The 21396-nt window shown below is 35.7% G+C and overlaps 3 protein-coding genes across 3 annotated transcripts; 1 reads left to right on the top strand and 2 right to left on the bottom strand.

Moving 5' to 3' along the window:
- The first annotated feature begins 269 nt into the window (after positions 1-269).
- On the top strand, positions 270-3376 carry LOC113067610 (tetraspanin-10-like). The gene is made up of 3 exons (XM_026239966.1): positions 270-496; positions 974-1596; positions 3034-3376. The coding sequence occupies exons 1-3, from the start codon at positions 404-406 to the stop codon at positions 3362-3364; spliced, it is 1047 nt and encodes a 348-aa protein (XP_026095751.1). The 5' UTR covers positions 270-403; the 3' UTR covers positions 3365-3376.
- A 2813-nt stretch (positions 3377-6189) lies between these two features.
- LOC113067608 (retinal rod rhodopsin-sensitive cGMP 3',5'-cyclic phosphodiesterase subunit gamma-like) lies at positions 6190-6902 on the bottom strand. Its single transcript, XM_026239965.1, has 3 exons — positions 6760-6902; positions 6623-6663; positions 6190-6523 (listed from the first exon to the last, which is right to left on the bottom strand). The coding sequence occupies exons 1-3, from the start codon at positions 6900-6902 to the stop codon at positions 6447-6449; spliced, it is 261 nt and encodes an 86-aa protein (XP_026095750.1). The 3' UTR covers positions 6190-6446.
- Positions 6903-11441: 4539 nt separating this feature from the next.
- LOC113067607 (butyrophilin-like protein 2) lies at positions 11442-16470 on the bottom strand. The gene is made up of 8 exons (XM_026239964.1): positions 16435-16470; positions 16021-16096; positions 15215-15568; positions 14669-14941; positions 14339-14446; positions 11968-12009; positions 11737-11775; positions 11442-11499 (listed from the first exon to the last, which is right to left on the bottom strand). The coding sequence occupies exons 2-8, from the start codon at positions 16076-16078 to the stop codon at positions 11465-11467; spliced, it is 909 nt and encodes a 302-aa protein (XP_026095749.1). The 5' UTR covers positions 16079-16096; positions 16435-16470; the 3' UTR covers positions 11442-11464.
- Between the last annotated feature and the right edge of the window lie 4926 nt (positions 16471-21396).

The raw sequence follows: 21396 nt of genomic DNA, 5'->3' as shown, positions 1-21396 counted from the left end.
AAAAATGTTAATTTTTTTAAATATTTTGTTTTATGTAAATTAACAAAAACTAAATATAAATATTGTAGTTAACCAAAACAACACTGTTCTTGTGACTATAAACTAATGCTCAGACTCATCTTTATAGTGTGTGAGTGGTGAAGCAGTGAAGCAGTGATCTTGCTAAGGCTGTAGTGTTTCCCGTGAGCTGCACACTGTGTGGTTGAGCCTCAGGGCCGGTTCAAACCCTGACCTGCTAATCTGCAGTACTGTGACTCTCACATGATGCTGGAATGCCGTGCTGTGGCCCGCTCTCCCTGTGATTCACTCCCTTCTCTCTGTCTCCTCTAGCCCTTCAGTCGACCAGCATCTCTCCCTGACAGTCTGGAGCACAGAGAGAGTCCACTCCCGGTATTTGGGAGGTATGGGGCGGTTTCCGTCTTTTAGGAGATTTCTCTTTTTCTGGGAGCAGAGGAATCACTTCCAGAATGGAGAAAACAAGCCTCTTATTTCAAAGGTAGTGTTGTTTCTTTCAGTTTAATTTATTTGAATTTCTACTGGCTAAACTTGTCAGTTGCTTGGACTTTTTAAACATTAATCTCATCAACAAACACCATTTTTGACTATGGAAAATAATTAACTGTGTCTGTTAATAGTGTAGTTCAGTTTATTTGAGCAAGGTAACTTTTGGTTCCACCAATGATATGTTTAGGACAGGACCTGTAACTGTAAAGTATTTAGCAACAAATCGACGAGTTATTTTTTTAGCGATATATTTTGTATAATATATATTTATATTTTAGTTTCAGTAGTTTTAAATTTAAAAATCAAATTTTCTAAAAATCAAAAAATTTCATTTTTATGTAAATTTTCATCTAATATCTAATTTAATTTAATTTAATTCATTGCAACTGTTTAGTGAATCTGACTGAGACTGTGTTGCGGTAATCAACTGACCAAATTAATCAATTTTCTCCTTCTTATTACCATCCAGGGAGATGTAAGAAACGCAGAAGCTGCCTCATCTGTCTCGTATCTGGGAACGCAGGACAGTTCAGGAAGTCAGACGAGCTCGACTCTATCCAGTCATGAAGACTCAACCAGAGCTTCATCAAAGAACATCTTCACCTCACGAGCTCTCAGTCCGTCCAGCTGGAGTAATTACATCTTCAAGTATCTCCTGGTCACGAGCAACCTGCTCTTCACTGTTCTTGGTCTGGTCACGCTGGTCGTGGGCCTCTGGGGCCTGATCAACAAAGAGTCCTTCGCTCAGGAGAAGATCAGCGGTATCGGGACGGACCCCATGCTGCTCTTCTGCTTCCTGGGTCTCGTTCTGGCCCTGCTGAGCCTGATGGGATGTGTGGGGGCGCTGCGGGAGAACATGTGTCTGCTTCAGACCTTCTCGGCTGCAGTCCTGGTCCTGGTGGTGTTGCAGGTTCTGGTGGCTGTTGTGTTGTACAGTCTGCAGGGTCAGATCGTGGAGTACTTGCGCTCGGGCATGTTGGCCGCTATGGTGCGGTACCAGGACGACCTGGACCTGAGGTTCATCACTGATGAGATCCAGACGGGCCTGCAGTGCTGCGGGGCCGATACCTACAGAGACTGGGAAATCAATGTGTGAGTGGAAATCGGGAGAGGGGCTGACATCATGAGCAATTTCATGAATTTCCAACCCTGAAGTAGTCCAAAGTTAAATACAAGGATTATACAAGCTAATTTGTACTGAAGAGCCTCTCCAGTATTAAATGCTTTCCAGTGGAATCTGGACTCATAGTTTGGCCAGCTTGTTGTTTTTAATCCTGTTCAGATTTTTCATATAATTGTCCCTTTACTACTTTCCAGTATATTTCATTTTATTACAAAATGATCCTCATTTTGCAATCCCAGTTACGATTACCCATTATAGACAAATAATGACTCTATTCATTTGAGTTTAAAGGTGAAGTGTCATTTTTCGATTGTAGTGTGCTTATCTTAATCCAGGGTTTCACAAACTGGAGGAACAGTGGGAGTTTGATGAAAATGTATCATGAATTAAATCATACAAATGTAAAATAATAATAATTATAGTTCATTATTATATAAATAATTATTATGTTTTCTGCAGTGGTTATTATTATTACCATCATTACTAATAATAATAATAATAATAATAATAAATATTATTATTATCACCATCATTGTTATATAAATAATTAAAATGTTTTCTGCAATAGTTATTATTATTATTATCATTATCATCAGTATTATAAATATGCATACTATTGATAACATATTTTACTATTGTTAAAATGTATAATAATAATAATAATAATAATAATAATAATAATAATAATAAATTATTAATGAAATTATCAATAATATGAATATTATTATTATTATTATTATTATTATTATTATTATTATTAATAATAATAATATAGTTATCATTGTTAATGAAATTATCAACAATATGAGTATTATTATTATTATTATTATTATTATTATTATTGTTATTATTGTTATTATTATTATTGTACAGTTATTAATATTATATTAGCAGTAAGTACGTACATTTTGGAATCCAAGTCTTAATACAGAGGCTTAGCAAGTATTAACATTTCACACCTCTTAGAGGACAACAAAAAACTATAAAATCCTATGGAATTACATTAAAGGTGTGCAGCTCTGTCTAGAGACCAGAATATCTGAGAGATTTGGGCCAGTAAACAACAGTGGCTTGGAAATGCACTGAAAACACTCGGCACCTCTTAGCAATCACATGGCAACATCCTAGCGTGACAGCAAGTTTTGCATGAACTCTTTTGGCTTCAACTAGTAAACAAGGATCTAGAAACCGCACAACAACATGCTAAACACCAGTCACAACACCTTAGAAACCAAGCAGCAATGTTTAAGCATGCACCCCAAAATTATCAATTTATCACAAATGTACTTATTTTTGCAATAATGTTTTGCAATAATAAATCACACACTTCAGTTACCCTCAACTCAAAAAGCTTTATGTTATTCTCATTCGAGTGAGTCTCACCGGTGTCTGTTTCTCTGGCACAGGTATTTCAACTGTTCGGCTCCAGGGGTCCAGGCGTGCGGAGTGCCCCCCTCATGCTGTATAGACCCCCTAGAGAACGGGACGGTGTGGAACAGCCAGTGTGGAGTCGGTGCCCAACAGCTGGACGAGTTCTCGGCCCAGAGCGTGATCTTCCTGGGCGGCTGTCTGGGCAGCATCTGGCGCTGGATCGAGCAGCACAGCGGAGTGATTGTTACGGCAGTCATCATTGTGCTGGGCGTCCAGATACTCACTCTGTTCATAACGGCCCGTCTGCTGCAGAGCATACGGTGGAGCAGAGCTCAGCATGATGTGTACCTACAATCACTGCAATGAATGGATTCAGATGCTCCTGATAACAGGATACTGTGCCATGTGGATTATGAACCAGCCTGTATTTAATGAGTTCATTTAGCAATTAACATCTGGAAATGTTAAGTTGTTTATTCTGGAGACAAACAGTCCAGGGATTTCACGATAGCATGTAAAATCTTAAAGGCATTGCAAGGATTTAATTGGCTTTCATTGTTTTCATTAAATATCCATTTTTAGTGGGTCAAGATGGTCAAAAGTACAATATTCGCGACACTTCGACCACAATTTTTCATGCAACACTAGGGGCGCTATAGTGAACATTATTAATTTCCGTCATGTAGATGAATGTAGATGAAACTGTTTGCAAAAAAATCTTGGAAAAGTTACAACATATCAATAGTTAGTATTAAAAGGTGGCCTAATTGGGAAAATATTTGAGAATGGGTGTTTTTGTACAATATAAAACATTTAAAATATGTGTAATTGTTGTTTGTTTTAATGAAATAATCTAACATTTATGATTCTGTAACCAAGGCTAGCCGGAAAGCTTGCTAATGTTTCGAAGAAAATAGCTGGCGCATGCAAATCTTAGTAGATTGCAACATTGCGCATACGTCAAACTTAAACAACTCATGTTCTAAACACTAGTATTTCTTCCATTACAAAAAAAAAAGATGTGACACTGAACTATTAGGAATTGAAACCTGACATAAAATACTTATAGTGAAAGGTTCATTCAGCACTGACACATTTTTCGCAGCGTCTCACACATGATTCAACGTTATGAAACTTTTCATTCATACCCTGCTTCTCCCATCTCATGTTTTTTTAATGCAAAAACATGTTCTGTGTGAACAGTGGCGGCTCCAGACAATTTTGATTGGGGGGGCAATGGGGGGGTCCTGGTCTTTTCAAGGGGGGTCTCATGAAAACCAACAAAAAATACAGTGCACATGGCTAATAACTGCATATTTCTGCTACTAAACAACAAAAACACCTTTGCAATGTAAACAAATGACAGGCTACATTTGTTATTCATATCCTTCACACTGCACTTTCATGTCAGGTATATTATGCATTTTTATTGACATTGATATTTTTACATTTATTTCCAGATAGATATTATTGAGTTTACAGGCTAAAGTGGTCTTGCTGTTGTAAACACTGTTGCTTTTGTAGAAAAAATATTTGCATCACATTTAAAATATAATTATATTTTAATTCATTTCTGAATTGTTTTTATTTTTATAATGATAATTCAGAGAATGAGAAATTCTGAATAAGCCTTACCAGTGTTGTGATAATTATTTTTACGTGTTAAAAATAAATAAGTACTGTAATATAATAAAAGTTTATTCAAATAACATAAAAAAAGACCAGACCCCTCGATGCCTGTGAAACTTTTCTCCCTCAAACAGCACGCTAGTGTTACTTCTACACTACAGGCTACACACAGCAATATAAACCACATATCTGCATGTTCTCACATCACATCGTTCTTGTAAAATAATAATAAGTAAATAAACACCAAAATCACTTCGCTGAGAATGAAACACCGCTTAGCAGCTGCCACGATGTTGAAAATATGCTCTAGCAATTAAAAAATGCGCGTGCAGCATGAGGAATCTTCCCGTTTGGATGAGGTCGTAGTCAGGTGAACGGTCATCATGTTGGTCATTTTATTTACGGCTAAATTATTATTAATAAATTGTACTAATATTATGATTGGGCGTGGGCAGGCATTCACAAAAGTTTATGTTATTACAAAAAAAATTGAGGAAATTTTGCTTTGACAAAAGGGCACTTAAGGGGCAAAGGAGCAGGCGCTCAAGTGAACCGGTTCTTTCGGACAATTCGATCAAATAAACCAGCTGAAAAAAAAATGGTTCACCGGTTCTTTTGCGCTCGATGTAATGCCGTCATTGGCGATGATTGCCCTTCATTCAAGCCTTTTGTTTGCCCGCGCTTATAACATTAGCAAAGAATCAGTTCAGAATCAATCACCAAAAGAATCAGTTCGGTTCAGATGCGCTCTGTGTCAGTCTGCTTCACGCTGAATCACGCATGCGCAGTTATCATCAGCTCATCGGTTCTCGTATCGGACGCGTCCGACAGAAACGGTTCTCGGTTCAGTGTATGAATAAATGTCGAAATAATTATTATTTATTATTGTTCTGCGTAGTTTGAAGAGAAACATTTTTGGATCTTTATCCCGAATATATATATTTTTTAATCAGGAAGAGGCTGGGGGGTCAAATGGGGGGTCAAGGCATTTTTTGGCAGGGTCTTGAGACCCCCCAAGACCCCCCCTGGCGCCGCCGGTGTGTGTGAATAGTTTCAATAACTAAACATTTAAGCACCTGTTAATGTATTGCATTGTAAAAAAATTGCATTGTGTTAAGTTTTTTGATTTACTCAAAAACCTGTATTAAAACACCTTCTTGCTTTTACCGACTGCATAATGTTTCAGTTTGTATTTGACCAGAGGCTGAGAAACCACTCATATAGCCGGAACGTATGAAAATAATCAGACTTTATTTTATGTCCAAACCTTTTCTGCACTGCTGGGAATGAGCCGGACTCATTCTTGTATGGCTCTCCAGCATCACAGGGTCAATAAACTGGGCCAAGCTCTCACAGAGAGCTGCTATGGGCAGACACTGACACCCCACAGAATCCAAACTCATTTTCAACATTTGCAACTTGACAAAATGAAAACAAACATCAAAACGAAAAAACAAAAACCAAAATCCACAAATCATGCTACCTTTATATTGGCAGGGTTACACGGAAGTAAAAGCTGACACCTAAAATGCCCATTGCATGTCAGTATGACAATACTATAACACGTGCAGTAATAAAGTAAAACCAGAGTAAGAAAAGGTTATATGATATTAGCATCGGCGACAGAGCAAATTCAGTCTAATTCTACAGGAAATTTGAAGAGGTAGATCAACTAACATCCAGTTCATTATTGCTGATTTATGACTGCTGTCATACATCACTGACCAAACATCAACCAAAGATATTTCTGTATGAATATTCATATTTAAATGGCATATTAAGGTGCAGGATGTTGTTCAGTGGGGAACAGGAAGTGACCTCATATAATGCCATACTGGGCCAGCTCGTGTAACTCCAGGTGACTGTACGCCTCCCACGGACAGATCACATTAAAGTCTGTGAGGCAGAAAAATATGATTACACATAATCTCAAATCACTTAAATATATAAAGAGGAGTATATAATAATATTGTTTTGGCTAAAAATTGTACATACCAGTTCCCAATCCCTCCATTCCAGGAATATCTTCACCAAATCTAAGAATAACAACATTGACATTAGCACAGATACAACATGCAAATCTATAAAAGATCCAAATAAATAAATAATAAAAGGATAAAAATTAGTTGTACCCAATGACACCCTTTTTGGGTGGCTTGCTCTTGAACTGGCGTGTAGACCTCTGTTTGAATTTGGGCGGGCCCTTGTGGGGGGTGCCGGGCGCCATGGCCCGTGTAGCAACCTTGCTGATCGCTTTAGGCTTGGAGACATCCATATTCACAAGACCAATAGAAAGCACTGCTCACTGAATCGATGATGATCTGTGAGAGATCGAGGCGATGAGACTATTAATCTTTTGTTAATCTGTAGAAGAAATGCAGTGCAAGATATTCCAGCTGCATTGCATTTCCACTAAAGATTAATAAAGATTAATCAAAAACCTATTATAATTATTACATTTTTTATGATATTCAAACCGGAAATAGTTTCTAGGTGTCACCGGAACAAAAGACTGTGTCTAATAATGATTAAATCCCAGTGTCCAGACATGTGATAACGAAGGAGGTTCCTTTAATCCCTTTCATAATGATCAAGCCCCCCTGTAATCTGCTCTCAAGAGGGTTTCTCATTTAATCTCATTAGATGAAGGTCAGTGCACAATAAGCAGAACGTGCATGAAGTCAGACTCTTCCTTTTATTCGATAAAACACACAAGTGTTCAAGAGTTCAATGCTTGTTTACTGTTCAGCAACACAGTTTACTGTTGCAGTTGGGACAATGGCTTGAAACAGATCTGGACACTTAAGATGTCTAAACATCTTGCATTAGATACAAAATCAAGTGTCTTATCTGCATCTCAAATACAGCAGCATATTTTCTCTTGACTAAATATTCATCATTTTTGCTTAATGTTTTTAACCAGGTGATTTTTAGTAGATGAATGAAGTCAATTATCCTAAAGTTCACATTAACGTCCTGTACACAAAGATTGATAAGATAACTTTGCATATAATATTAGTGTTCACACCAATGGATGTTAGAAGCTTTAAATGCAGATTTAGCTTGCACTCTTTAAAATTGGAGTTGATTCTGATTGTCTGTCAATGTTTTTTATAGTTTTTAACATCTAAAATAAATAAATAAATAAATCGCTCTTAAAGTAATTCCAGTATGTTCCCTTGTACCATTATTGATATATCTCTAAAGTGAACTTGTTATTGTTATAGAACTAGAATGATTATTAAAGCTTAATCGTTGTACAGTAGCTGTTGACCCACACCGAATATTAATATAGCCTATGCAAACATGTATAATTCATATTAAATGAGTATAACCTTTAGGCATAATTGCAACTACATTACAAAACATTACAAATCATTTCCATCCTACATGTTCTGATATTTCTAACCAGACGCACTCACCTGCTGCTCTTCTGTTTCTGTCTCACATGTGTCGAGGGGGTCAGGATGCGGCTCTCTGTCAACACACACTTTCATCAGCTCTTAAATAGTTCTGAGCATCATAAGATGATTAAACCTGCAAATGATGGTCCTTCCTCTTTCCAAAACAATCTAGCTGTCATCAGCCCCCTGAAAGGTGACAGGATGCAACATTCACATGTACAGATGCATGTATGAGATTAATCCTGTTTGTTTTCCATACTTCATGCAATATTAGATTAGACAAACAGTGCTTGGTTAATTTAGATTAGGAATTGTGTTTTTGATTTTGCTTCATTTATTTAAATATTATTTATTCACATAAGTGTGGGACCACAAGTGAAAGTATCAAAAGTGAGGAAATATAAAAATACAATATATATAGATTTATTTTAAATATTTAAATTTTTCCATTATTTTATATCCTATTTCTTATGACTTTATATGGCAATTCAAAACTATATATGATAACATTGACTTTTGAAATGCAATACTGATAAAAGTTGCACAAATTACCTTTCAAGCTATGGCATGACTTTAAAAATGTCATAGTTTAACTAAAACATAGATAAAGCCAAAGGCCTCATAGTCATAACAATAATATAATTTATGCACATCTTCAGCAGATCACGTGTTCACACACACGACATGTCCAGTGTGATGTTCTACTTTCTGAATCGCCCGTCCAGACGTCCCGTGTGTGCTGTGAGTCCTCAGTTCAGTGTGATCAGCAGCCTGTCAGATAATCTCTGTATCTCTGTTCATTCAGAGATAGATTAGCATGCCCCTTCAAGCAGACAGACACCCAGCCACTAACTCAACTGCAGTATCAGGTGACTCACACAGCTAAAGATGGATGACTAAAACAGGAAACATATTGTAAAAGCATATTTATACAGTGTACATCTCATAGAGACAGGTGCTTGTTTAAATAAAAAGTCTATAAAAATATGTTTTATAATCACACACACTACACACCAGACAGTCAATTTTATGAGCTACAATGTGAAATAATATGTAGTGACAAATATTTGACTCTGGATCACAAAACCACTCTTAAGTCACTGGAGTATATTTGTAGCATTAGTAGTAATACACTGTGGGTCAAAAATCATTAGTCTATTAATAAGTAAAGATAATGTTCCATTTAGATATTTTGTAAATTTCCAACCATAAATATATCAGAACTTAATTTTTGATTATATATATTATCAATATTCTTTGCTAAGAACTTCATTTGGACAACTTTTTTCTCAACATTTAGATTTTTTTTTTTTTTTTGCAACCTCAGATTCCATATTTCCAAATAGTTGTATCTCGGTCAAATATTGTCCTGTCCTAACAAACCATATATATTAAAGGAAAGTGTATTTATTCATGTGTAATACTCAATTAAAAAATCAAAAACAAAAAAACCTTATGAATTGTTTTGTGGTCCAAGGTCACATGTTACAATGATGGTTACAATTAAAATAAAAAGCATCATACTATTGGTTGTACTTGAGAGATTAATATTAATAATAATAATAATGTAGCAGGCACAGAGCTATATAGAGATCAAAGTATGACAGACACCTTTGCTTTGAAGCAGTAAGTTATCATCTAGAAACCACTCAGCACACTGACGTTCATCACAGTAATAAAATCAAAATACTTTATAAATGTGTTTTCTGACACATATGCAGGTGGGGTTTAAAAATATATTAATACAATTTGTTATGTACCATATTTTAAAGAAATTTCATAGGCTAAAAAAAAAATATTTGATAGGTTATAAAAAAAACCCCCAGAAAATATTATAATCAGAACGATCTTTTTTTTTTTTTGCTTCATTGTATACACACAGACAGCAAGCAAGACAATGACTAGAGCCCATAATCACTGGATCTTACAATTTAAATAATAAGTACTTAGCGCCACCGTCTGGCGAGATTAGAAATAGAACTTCATAAAACAGAACAATAGAAAGCATTTTGTATTTTAGCATCATATTTAAGTATTATTCATGTGTAGGTATTACATTTACATGCTCAAAGTAAACTTACTTAAGATCATAAACATGCATTGTAAAGTATTGCCTCGTAGATATTTATTACACAATTTTAAAATTACACATAGTTTATAATTGAATCACCTAAACATATATATTGTATATAATATTTAACATCATCATCATTCATTTACAGATTTACACTGCCTTAACCACAATGGTCAAAATTCAGTGCCTTCAATATGTTCAGTGCCTTTATAAATTAAAGATGTGAAACCACAGAAATCAATACATTAATCACACATTTAAAGGTTTATAGCCTAAATCATATGCTGCTTAATATTACTATAACATGCACTTACTAAATCATTTCCAAATTATCAATTTCCAGAATAATACTTCTGAAATTAATCACAGATTATCAGTGATCAGAGGAGATTTTACACCGAGCAGGAGCTATTTCTCATTAAAAGCCTGACCAGTGTCTGATCCCTGCTAAATCCCACTCAGAACAGTTATAGTGTAATAGTTAAAAAATACACTTCGGGGAGCATCCATCCATCTCATCATCATGAAGATCATTCTCATCAAACTTGTAATTTTGCCTTCATCTTTACCTTTTACTGTTCTGTTTCGTCATATATCACTTCTCTCCCATGTCTAGTTTGAATGAGGCATGCATTAGTTGAGTCTTCACCCAGAGTTTCATTCACTGTTGAAACATTGAACATTTTGCTTTACAGACCAATGTATAATAAAACAACAGTAATGTTTGGTTTTATAGCATATAGCAAGGAATCATTATAAAGAAAAAAAAAAGATTCTGCATAGGGACACTTACTTAAACCTAATGTTCAAAGCACAATACATTAAGAATAATAATATTTATAATTCTCAAATCTCATTTGCAATGCAATGTCTCTTGACCATTTCTTTTGTTGTTGTTCTGATAAAATTTTCACAAGCAAATTGTACATTTTCAAAACTCTTAGTACTAATCTTAGAAACAAATCATATATTTTTTTTAAACATTTCAGCATATTTTCAGTTATGTTTGTACAATACACAAAAGCACAAAGTATTATTTCAATTGATTTTTTTCTTCTTCTTCCTCTAAAAGTAACATTCACAGTTACTGCCTTTATAATGTATGGTCAGATATTATTCTTATTTGTGGGAACTGCAACAAAGTGATGTAATATGCATATTGTTGTGTAAATACAGTACAGTTCTTCACACTCCAACAAGAACATCACAATTGTATAGTTTGATGTTGTGGCACAAACAAACCATTACATGTATGATCTTTAGGAATCTGAACTATTTGATTGCATTTATTTATACAGTGACAGTTTGACTTCTACCTAACTATAAAAGTATATAGAAATATAAAAACATTAGTACTTTTTACTCACCCATGTCTGTTTCTAAATGCGTGATCACTAGAAACAGAAAACAAGTATTAAGTTATAAAGGGTTCATAACATGATCCATCAACAATGAGGTCAGATTTAAATATTATTCACCACTTGAAGACCAACAAAACACAAAATCAGTTGACATACCTCAAAGTAATCTATAATGAACTTTATGCATATAAGAATTCATATATGCACTGTGCATTCATTCATTGTTTCATTCTTTAATAATTTCATAAGGCTATATTAAACAAAATTCACCTTTTGGTATCTTCTGACTCTGCAAAAGTTCATCAAGTTCTAAAAACAAAAACAAAAACAAAAAACTATCAAAATATATGAAACCTCTCTCATTTTATTTATAAATAAACAGAAAGTGTGTTCATTGTTTTGCAGAGCAAAGCAGAGTTCATAGTTAACTATATAAGTGATAATCCACAGCTATTTGTGCAGATGAGTTTAATGTAAAGAAACCCTCGCTACAAAACTGACCATGGTGTATTTTCCTGTTCTCAGTCTTTAGTTTTCTGTGTCCTGAAAAAAAAAGTTAGAATAAAGACAAAACAACGTTAAATAGATATGGACAGTTGTTTCCTCCAGGAGTAATACATTTATAAGGTAATTAAACACAGAAATGCTCCCAAAATAAACATTTGTTTCTTTAATTACACACCTGCATGTCGTTCCAAACCCATAAGACCTTCGTTCATCTTCAGACACAAATTGAGATACTTTTGATTAAATCTGAGAGCTTTCTTACCCTCCATAGACAGCAACGCAACTGACATGTTTTATGGCCCAGAAAGGTAGTATTTTTACTCACACCGGAATATAAACAAAGGCTCGTTCAAGATCCCCCGTTGCAGAGGGTGGTGACGCGATGGTCTGCCCAATCAGAAGCCATGCTACAGGCTGCTCTTTATGACGTAGACTGGGACATGTTTCGAGCAGGTTTATCTGACGTCAGCGAATTCACGGATGTAGCATTAATCTTTGTAAACACGCTAGCCGAACAAGCTACGGATACAATAACTATAAGGACATTCTCAAATCAGAAACCGTGGGTGGACAGATCAATCCGTGCAGCAGTAAACAAACGCACTGCTGATTAAAATACCAGTCTTCTGTCAGGAAACATGAGCGAATACAAAGCATTGTGCTATGCTCTCCAACACACAGTAACCATCGGTGGTTCCCACCTCATTCAAAAAATCTGTAATATTCCCTGTGCCTAAGAACAATAAACCCTCTTGTCTGAATGACTATCGTCCAGTTGGCCTCACATCAATAGTCATGAAGGTCTTTGAGGGACTGGTTAAAAACGTCATCTGCTCCTCCATACCAGATATTTTGGACCCTCTTCAGTTTGCCCAAACAGATCCACTGATGATGCCATCTCTCACATCCTGCACTCTTCTCTCACACACATTGACAGCAATAACAGGAACTACATAAGGCTGCTATTTATTGACTATAGCACAGCTTTTAATACTATAGTCCCCTTAAAGCTAGCTTCTAGACTCATGGACCTCTGCCTAAATTCTTAACTCTGCAACTGGATTCTTGATTTCCTGACCGGCAGACTTCAAGTGGTGAAAGTAGGCCAGTACACCTCCAACTCCATCACCCTGAACGTAGGAGCCCCACAGGGCTGTGTCCTGAGACCCCTGCTCTACTCTCTCTACACACATGACTGCATGTCTTCGCACAGCTATACATCTATAATCAAATTTGCTGATGATACTGTGGTTCTGGGCCTCATTCAAAACAATAATGAGACCGCATACTTGGATGAGGTAGAGAAAATAACATCATGGTGCCAGAACAACTGTCTCTTTCTGAATGTGAGCAAAACTAAAGAACTGATTGTGGACTTTAGAAAGAGACAGCAGCGGCCCTACACTTCTCTTATGATCAGCAGGACCCCTGTGGAGAGGGTGAGCAGCTTCAAGTACCTTGGTGTAAACATCTCCGAGGACCTGACTTGGACTACTCACATTCAAACACAGGTAAATAAAGCCAGACAAAGATTGTACCATCTGCGACAGCTGAGGAAATTCAGGGTCTCACCAGCAATCCCGAAAACTTTCTATTCAGGGCTATAGAAAGTGCATTGACTCAGTGTATCTCAGTGTGGTATGGGAACAGCTCCAGTCAAGACTGCAAAGCCCTGCAGAGAGTTGTGCGCTTAGCTAAGCGCATCTCCGGGTCTGCTTTCCCCTCTCTGCAGGACATCTACCTCAAACGCTGCAGAAGCAGAGCTGCTAAAATAATCAAAGACTCCACCCACCCCAGTAACCATCTTTTCACTTTGCTGCCATCTGGTAAGCGCTTCCATAGTCTGATGGCAAAAACCAAGAGACTCAGGAGGAGTTTCTTCCCCCAGGCCATCAGGCTCCTTAACTCTAAACCAGCCTCTTAACATCTTAATATCTCCACTTAATGTTCACTTTATCAGTAAGATATTCATCATTCACTACCTCACATTGACACACTGACAGTGTCAACCTGTTTGCACATTTGCCTCTTGTACATTCCTGTGTAACTTAATATTTAAGACTACAGTTTACTTCCATGCAATATACATCATTTTTACATTTTATTCTTACATTTTAATTGTTTACTTTATTAAATTTTTAGATAACTATATTTATGTATATTTTCATCCGTGTTGTTTTCTTTAATAATTGCACTTTCCATGGAGCGGACTTGACTCACATTTCACTGCTGGTTATATATGCTATATATAATTTTATATGTGACGAATAAAAATCTTGAATCTTGAATCTCTTAGAAACACCACTGCAAGTGGACTAAGAAATGCATAAAACATGTGACTCAAGCTCAAACACAAGAGTTTTACCTATGTATTTATGAATGATCACAGCTATCAGTACTACATTAAAACCACCGAGCACGACTATGACTGGAAACTGGATGGCTGATTTCCTCCAAAGTTGAAACATATTACCTGTAAATCAAAATAATGAATTACACTGAGCACACTGTCCAGTCAAACATTTATTTCTGTTTGATTAAGAATGATTAATAATGTAAACAATGTGATCGTGGTATAGAACATACATACACAGTAACGACTTGTAAATGTATAGTACACATTTACCTAAAGCAATGAATTGATAATCAGTTATTCAGTCCATCTGAATAAAATAATCATAAAAACAGTGCTTACTTGAGGTGATAATCAGTGTCTCCAGCTTGTGATTCTTCAGTCTGATTCTGCAGTGAATCTTGCGGTGCTTCTCATATACAGTGACAGTGTGTTTCACACTGAATCCATTTTCATTTCTGCGTGTCTCTGCAGTTTCTGAACTCAAAAAGGTTGTTTCAGTTAGCATCCACTCAAGAACAGGTTCAGGATACCAACCTTCAGATTCACACTGAAGACGAAGTAGTCCTATGTAATCAAATCCATCTACAGTGATCACTGGAGGACGTCCTACAACTACAGACCAACATTTTTTTAGTACACAGTTTTTGTTTTGCTGAAAAACCATATCACACTCTAAAACTGCTGATTTATTATTATTTTTTTTAACCCAAGAGTTCAATATCAGGTTGTTTGACACACACACACACACACACACACACACACAAAATTCTGAATCTGTGAATCTGTCAATATTTACCCAGCAGTGAGTTGCCAAATAACCCAATAACTGTCCTATTATCCCAGCAGTTAAGAACGAATAAATGAAAACATCCACCAATTACTCACCTCCAACAGTAAAATTAACAGTGGTCTCAATAGACCTGTATTCGGACTGAATAGAACACTTATAACGTCCTTCATCAGAGGCTTGGACAGATGAGAGTTTGAGTGATACGTTTCCTTTCTGTAATTCTTCATGATTCAGTTTTGTTCTCCCTCTGTAGGACTGACTCTGATTTGTGTTTCTGTCGTCATGATCCTCATAGAGATGCACTAGTTCTGAGTCGTTCCGATCAGATCTAAACCACTCCACTCTCGTGTCCACAGGATTGAGGTTGAATTTGACTGAACAGGGCAGAATAACATCTTCACCAGCTAAAGCAAATACAGGATCTGCAGGTCGCACGAAATTATGGTCCTCTGTAAAAGAGAAAAGGAGCAGAACTGAACTGCATGTCAAAAAGGTTACGTGTTCTATGGATTTACAACAGTTAAAATACATTGAAGAATCTTTCTCATGTGACACTTTTCCAAAAAATAAAAAGCATGTTAAAGTGACATTTGTTCATCTTTCATACTTCGGCTCTGTGTTCATTCAGCTGATGATTCATTAATTACATTAAGCTAAAATCTTTCTGCTTGCACTTATGGATTTGATTATTTGTCATGTGGCTTTTTGTAACATTTGTACATTTGTTTGTTTAGATTTTAAATATCATTGCAAAAAGGATAATGCACCAGACGTTACTGCAAAATTAATCTCTAGCCTGTACAGCTACACTGTACTTTGTCCCTAACATAAGTTACTTATTAAATCTCCTTCCCTCTTTATTTTACACATGAATACACACTTCAGCCCTTCAAATATTTACCTGATCTTGAATCTGTAGCTCCACTAATAATCAGGACAGTCAAACAAATGAACTTCATCTCTGTATGACACGGATGCTAAAAGAAGACAAAACATGTCAGAAAACACGGAAGGCTTTTTTTTTTTTACATAACACACACCCAGAAAATCGAAATTTAGTGAATCTTAGTCAATCTATGTACCTTTATAGCTATGATTTTTATCATGTAAAATGTTCGATTTCACTTAAATATTTTATAGCTATGATGAATTTATGTGAATGAATATGCTCTATGAAATATATGAAAATGTCATATTCTGTCTAGCCACTCAAGATCAGGTTCAAGATACCAACAGATTCACACTTCATCAAGACAAAGTCAAATGAAATACTCCACACACTATATCATGCATAAAAACAAGTTGTTACCCATACATATTGTTGGAAACTCAGAAGCGAAGACCAGGAGACTCTTGGGTAATCGTGATTGAGGAACGCACTGCGTGGCACTGTAGTCATCAAAAAGTCTAATCAAACCAATGATACTTTGGAGTTATATACATTCCAGTGGGAGGGATACATACAGTAGAGGTGGAGACAATCTAACCTATAGCATGTAATTGAAGTACAGGAATCAGCCCACATTTTCCCAGCCTTGATTTCATCAGCAATGTCTTAAAAATACATAGGTGCTTCTTCAGTTAGCCTGACAGTATGGCCAATACTTTCACATTACCAAAAAGACAGCTGTGCCTTGAGCTTCCTTTAAATTGGGACCCTGCACTAAAGTCACGAAGTGTATGAAGACAAAAGGTTAATTTCTCAGACACCTGGGCTTCCTGATTTGATCTTTTAGAAATGTCATCTTTTTTTTTACCTCAAAATGTAAAATACAATGTACATAACCGTATAGTTTATATACTATTACACTGGAACCTAGATTTAACATTTTATAAATGTGAAGCCCCACAGTCCCCCCTTTCAGAGTTCTAATAACTCTCACATAATACAAATTTAAACCTTCATAAGTCCATTCTATGACCTATGTTTGTTAACATAGGCAACCTACAGTCATGTAACTGGGAAAGTTTACAGGCACATATAACTTATTCTGCATCTTTGGTGTAATAGTTCTTTTTAGAACCAAAACTGTTGACACATTAAACTTGGATGGTAACATGTTGTGGAAACTATATGATCACACAGAAAACCATGTAGCATATGAGTTGAAGTCCTGAAGTCCATGGCGCCTGAATAGCCGTAAAGTCTGTTTTCTGTAGTCCATTTCCCACGTAGATTCACTCAGATGACTCTTGGTCCTCATGAAGCTTGTTCATGGATGTCTGAGTTGATGCTTTACACCAGGGTGCTGCTTATGGAGATGACATCTCATGCACACACACCTGCAGCACAAGAAAACAAAGAAACAGCAGACCAGCAGGATTCATGCATAGACATTTTTTTACTTCTGTTGATGGTATATCGGTTTTAAGTCTGGTGATCGTATATTGTTTTTCTTCAATCTAGTTTTAAGTAATTTGAAAGCTATGGACCAGTGAGGTGGGGATAAAACTAATGTTATGGGAAACTTATAAGGAAGTCTTTACCACAGGGTTGACCCCCGAGGCCTGTTTTACTTCGGTTCTTCTCTGGACTCCTCACTGATCTGTGTGTGTCCTAGTCTGTCCTGTAGCTGTTAATTTCTCTTAATGTCTTCTTTTTTTTCCTACATTCTTTCATCCAGTGTCCAGTTTACCACAGTAATGACAACTGCTCTACTTCTTAGGACTTTTAAATTTCTGTCAGTTCTTTGTGTTGACCTGAAAGGATGCTGCTGGAATCTTTACTCTGGCTTTAACATCAGAGTCTCTTTATCATGTTGCGAACAGTGGTGTCAAAAGTATTGGCATTCATTACTCAAGTAGAAGTATAGATAATAGGGTTTAAAAAGACTTTTGTAGAAGTTGAAGTATCAACTCAAGCTTTTTACTCAAGTAAAAGTGTAAAAGTACTGGTTAAAAAACTACTTAAAGTATAAAAGTAAAAGTAATGTAAGGGAAAAATGCCATTAAGAACAAAAGCTTGGGCCTTGCCACACTTGCCTATTGTGCACTACCCCACCTCCTTGAATAAACATTTTTATAAAGGCCATAATGACTATGTTATATTAAAATGTTCATGTTGAAAAATTTGGGATGCACTAGGCTACCTGTTTCAGCCGCATATATGCCCATTGAAAATGAACGCATTTTAGTACAATTCAAATACATTAAAGAGCGTGAGATATGATGACTAGTTGCCAATAAGTATTATGGTGCAAAAAGTCAAACTTCAGAGGCATTTCATCAATAAGCTTTAATGGAATGTAAATGTACATCCAAGCTTAGCTGTAGGAATCTGCGAGGGGAATGGACAAAAACAGTGGTGCAGGCTTAGTAACAATTACACTTGTATGGTTGTCTATATACAATAAACACAGTGCTGTCAAAATAAATGATCAATCCAAGTGATTAATCAAAAACTAAAAATGAAAAAATTACTCATTATCCTGATACCTTCTTGATTGATAGCTTCCTGTATTCGCTACATACGTCTGCTATGTCCAGTGTTCGGGGGATAACGAGTTACAAAGTTGGTAAAGCCTAGTTATCACAACATTGTCAATCATGTCAATCGCAAACGATAATTTATTAAAACGTCTCGCTACCAAACTACCTACAGTAGCTTAATTTGTGGAGGAGGAAGAGTAAGCAACCATTTGGTAAATGAGCCAGTGAGAAATAATAACTTTTAAGTAGGGTGTTACAAACCCTTTTTAGTCTAGAGGAAATAAGGGGTGCAACACTAAAACATTGAACACGTACTGGAAAACACCTCACACACAAACAGATCTAGTGTAAGAAAGATGATAGTTTATTACAATGAGAATCAATATGACAACGACACCTCAAAGTAATTAATTATATACACCATTTTTGCAAACCAAAGAAAAAGGTTGACAAATGAAACAAGGGTAAAGAGAAAAGAACTAGACCATGCCAAATCAAAGAAATAAGTAAAGCCAAAAAAACAATCTTACTAGAAAAACATAATATATATTCTGACTAAATTTACAGACAAAAAAACAAAAAGATCTTCAGCGTCAAAGACACCCTAAATAAACTACTCTTACTAACAAAACAAAAAATACAAAGTGGCACAGGTCACTAAACTAGTGTTCTAGACACAACTGATAACTCAGTGTAGCACATGTATATCACGTGATATCTCAGCTGTTCTGTTCTCTTCCCCGTTTAATACCAGACCAAACCAGCAGAACAAAATAAACTGTGAAATACTCACAGAGAAAAGAGCTTCAAACAAATAACATAGGACGTAACATAGGGTCCATTGCCTTTTCGATACTTTTAAAATGGTACCCGGCGCCTAAACGTTGCCTGAACCGATAGTTTAAAAAAAAAGAACCTAAAAAAAAAAAAAAACTATGGATAACTTTAAAAAACATTACAAATATTTAAAATAAATCCATAGCTTTCACCTTGGATGCTCTCATTTCCCAAGTTGTGCTTCCCTTAATCTAAGGCTAATAAATGTATTTCACAATCTGGGTCATTATTTAATACAAAACCACACATAAATATTTCTACTGTATCTCTTTCACTCTCTCTGATATTAAGTTAAGATGAGTGGTGTCTGTCACTGTCTTTAATCAGTTCTGTGAATGACTGTATGCTCATTCTTTATAAAATAGCAACAATGTCGTTTTTAAAATACAGTACTGTGCAAAAGTCTTATGGAAAAGACAAAATAGTATTTTCACCCCAAAAAAGGGATTTAAGCCAGTTATTTATATCTTTTGCTGTAGTGTGTCAGAAGGAAATATCAGTTTGCCATAAATTAAATAATAATCTAGTGCGATTTTGAATGCACAAGCAGTTTGACAACGGCAAAATGAATGTTTAATGTAAACTGATATTTTCTACTGACACACACTACAGCAAAATATATAAATAGCCGAACACCATTATTTTAAGTGAAAATACTAACGTGCCTAAGACTTTTGCACAGTAACTAGTGTATGTATAAAGTACATATGTTTAAATTAAGTATATTTAAAAAAAGTGTAATTAAAGTACGTGTTCGTTCATATGTGTTAAGGGCTAGATTTTCACTGGAGGAAACGGCTGTTGTTTGATGAGCGGTGACAAGCGAAAACTTTACAGTAGATGAGAAACCAACTGCTCCCTCGTGACCTTTTGTAAACTGTATTTATGACAAAGAACTGCACAGATACGGATATTAGTTATACAAGTTAGATCTAGGAAATGGCAAGGCTCTTCTGTACTCAGCTACAAGGCCATCTCACCAGATGCAGACTAATGGTCCCTCGTCATCTAACAAATTTTCAGGATCATCAATTATTCCACTGTAAGTTACAGCTGACTGACAAAACCTTTCAGTGTTTTCACTCACAGTTTATTTTTTCCTTTGCACACAGTTAGTGATTCTGGACCAGTCTATTTTGGGTCCCATGATATTCTTTAGAATTTTCAAAACATCTCTCAAAACGCCTTTACTTGCATGTTGTAGTTCGGAAGTAACAGCAGACTCAAAACTGTTGAATTCAGATTCAGTTAGAATTTGTGACATCAACTGTGTGACTTATACTAATGACATGTCATAGACACATTTTGCTGATCAATGCTCTTCTAAATTCAGAAAGATTTGTGTGTACTCAGTGTGTAAAGATGTGTCTTCAGACTTTGACTGTCATAACTGGCATTTCATTTGAAGGAAGTTAAAAGATGAAGTACTATTCACTACAGTATTTAAAAAAACACGATCACACTTGGAACATGGTAAGTCTCTTTTTATTAAGATTGCAAACATTTCCTGGTATACCAGCTATTGACTTACTGCAATTAGTTAATTAATGATTATATTTTTAATGCAAAAAAAAAAAAAAACATTTAAAACATCTTTAAGTGCTGCATAAAATATGTTAAAACACTGTAATGTACAGTCAGTTCTATAACTATACAGTTCCAGATTGAAGCTGATAAAAAAAACTGTATAAATAAAAGTAATTAACAGTTTTGTCTTGGTCTGTAAAGTCCAACATGTCCTCCAACCAATACGCTTGTATATGTCGTTTGTCCAAATCCCTGAAATACGACCCATCAGAGCGTATACTACAATTGCGCCCCTATCGGCAAAAGTTCGTTTTCATATTAAATGAATTATGAGCTTCTAGAACTGATTGAAACTGTTGTGACCTCCTCACTGAACTCCTTTCCACAAATTGAGCAAAGAAGAAAAAAAAAAACAGCATGAATCACAAAAATAAATCAAAATCTTCATTGCATTGTCATGTTCTGTGAATTCTCTGAATCTTTG

This window comes from Carassius auratus, linkage group LG28B, assembly GCF_003368295.1.
Source record: "Carassius auratus strain Wakin linkage group LG28B, ASM336829v1, whole genome shotgun sequence".
In the NCBI taxonomy this organism is placed as follows: Eukaryota; Metazoa; Chordata; class Actinopteri; order Cypriniformes; family Cyprinidae; genus Carassius; species Carassius auratus.
The sequence above is the reverse complement of the archived record's forward strand: the minus strand, read 5'-3'. Positions and strand labels throughout refer to the sequence as shown.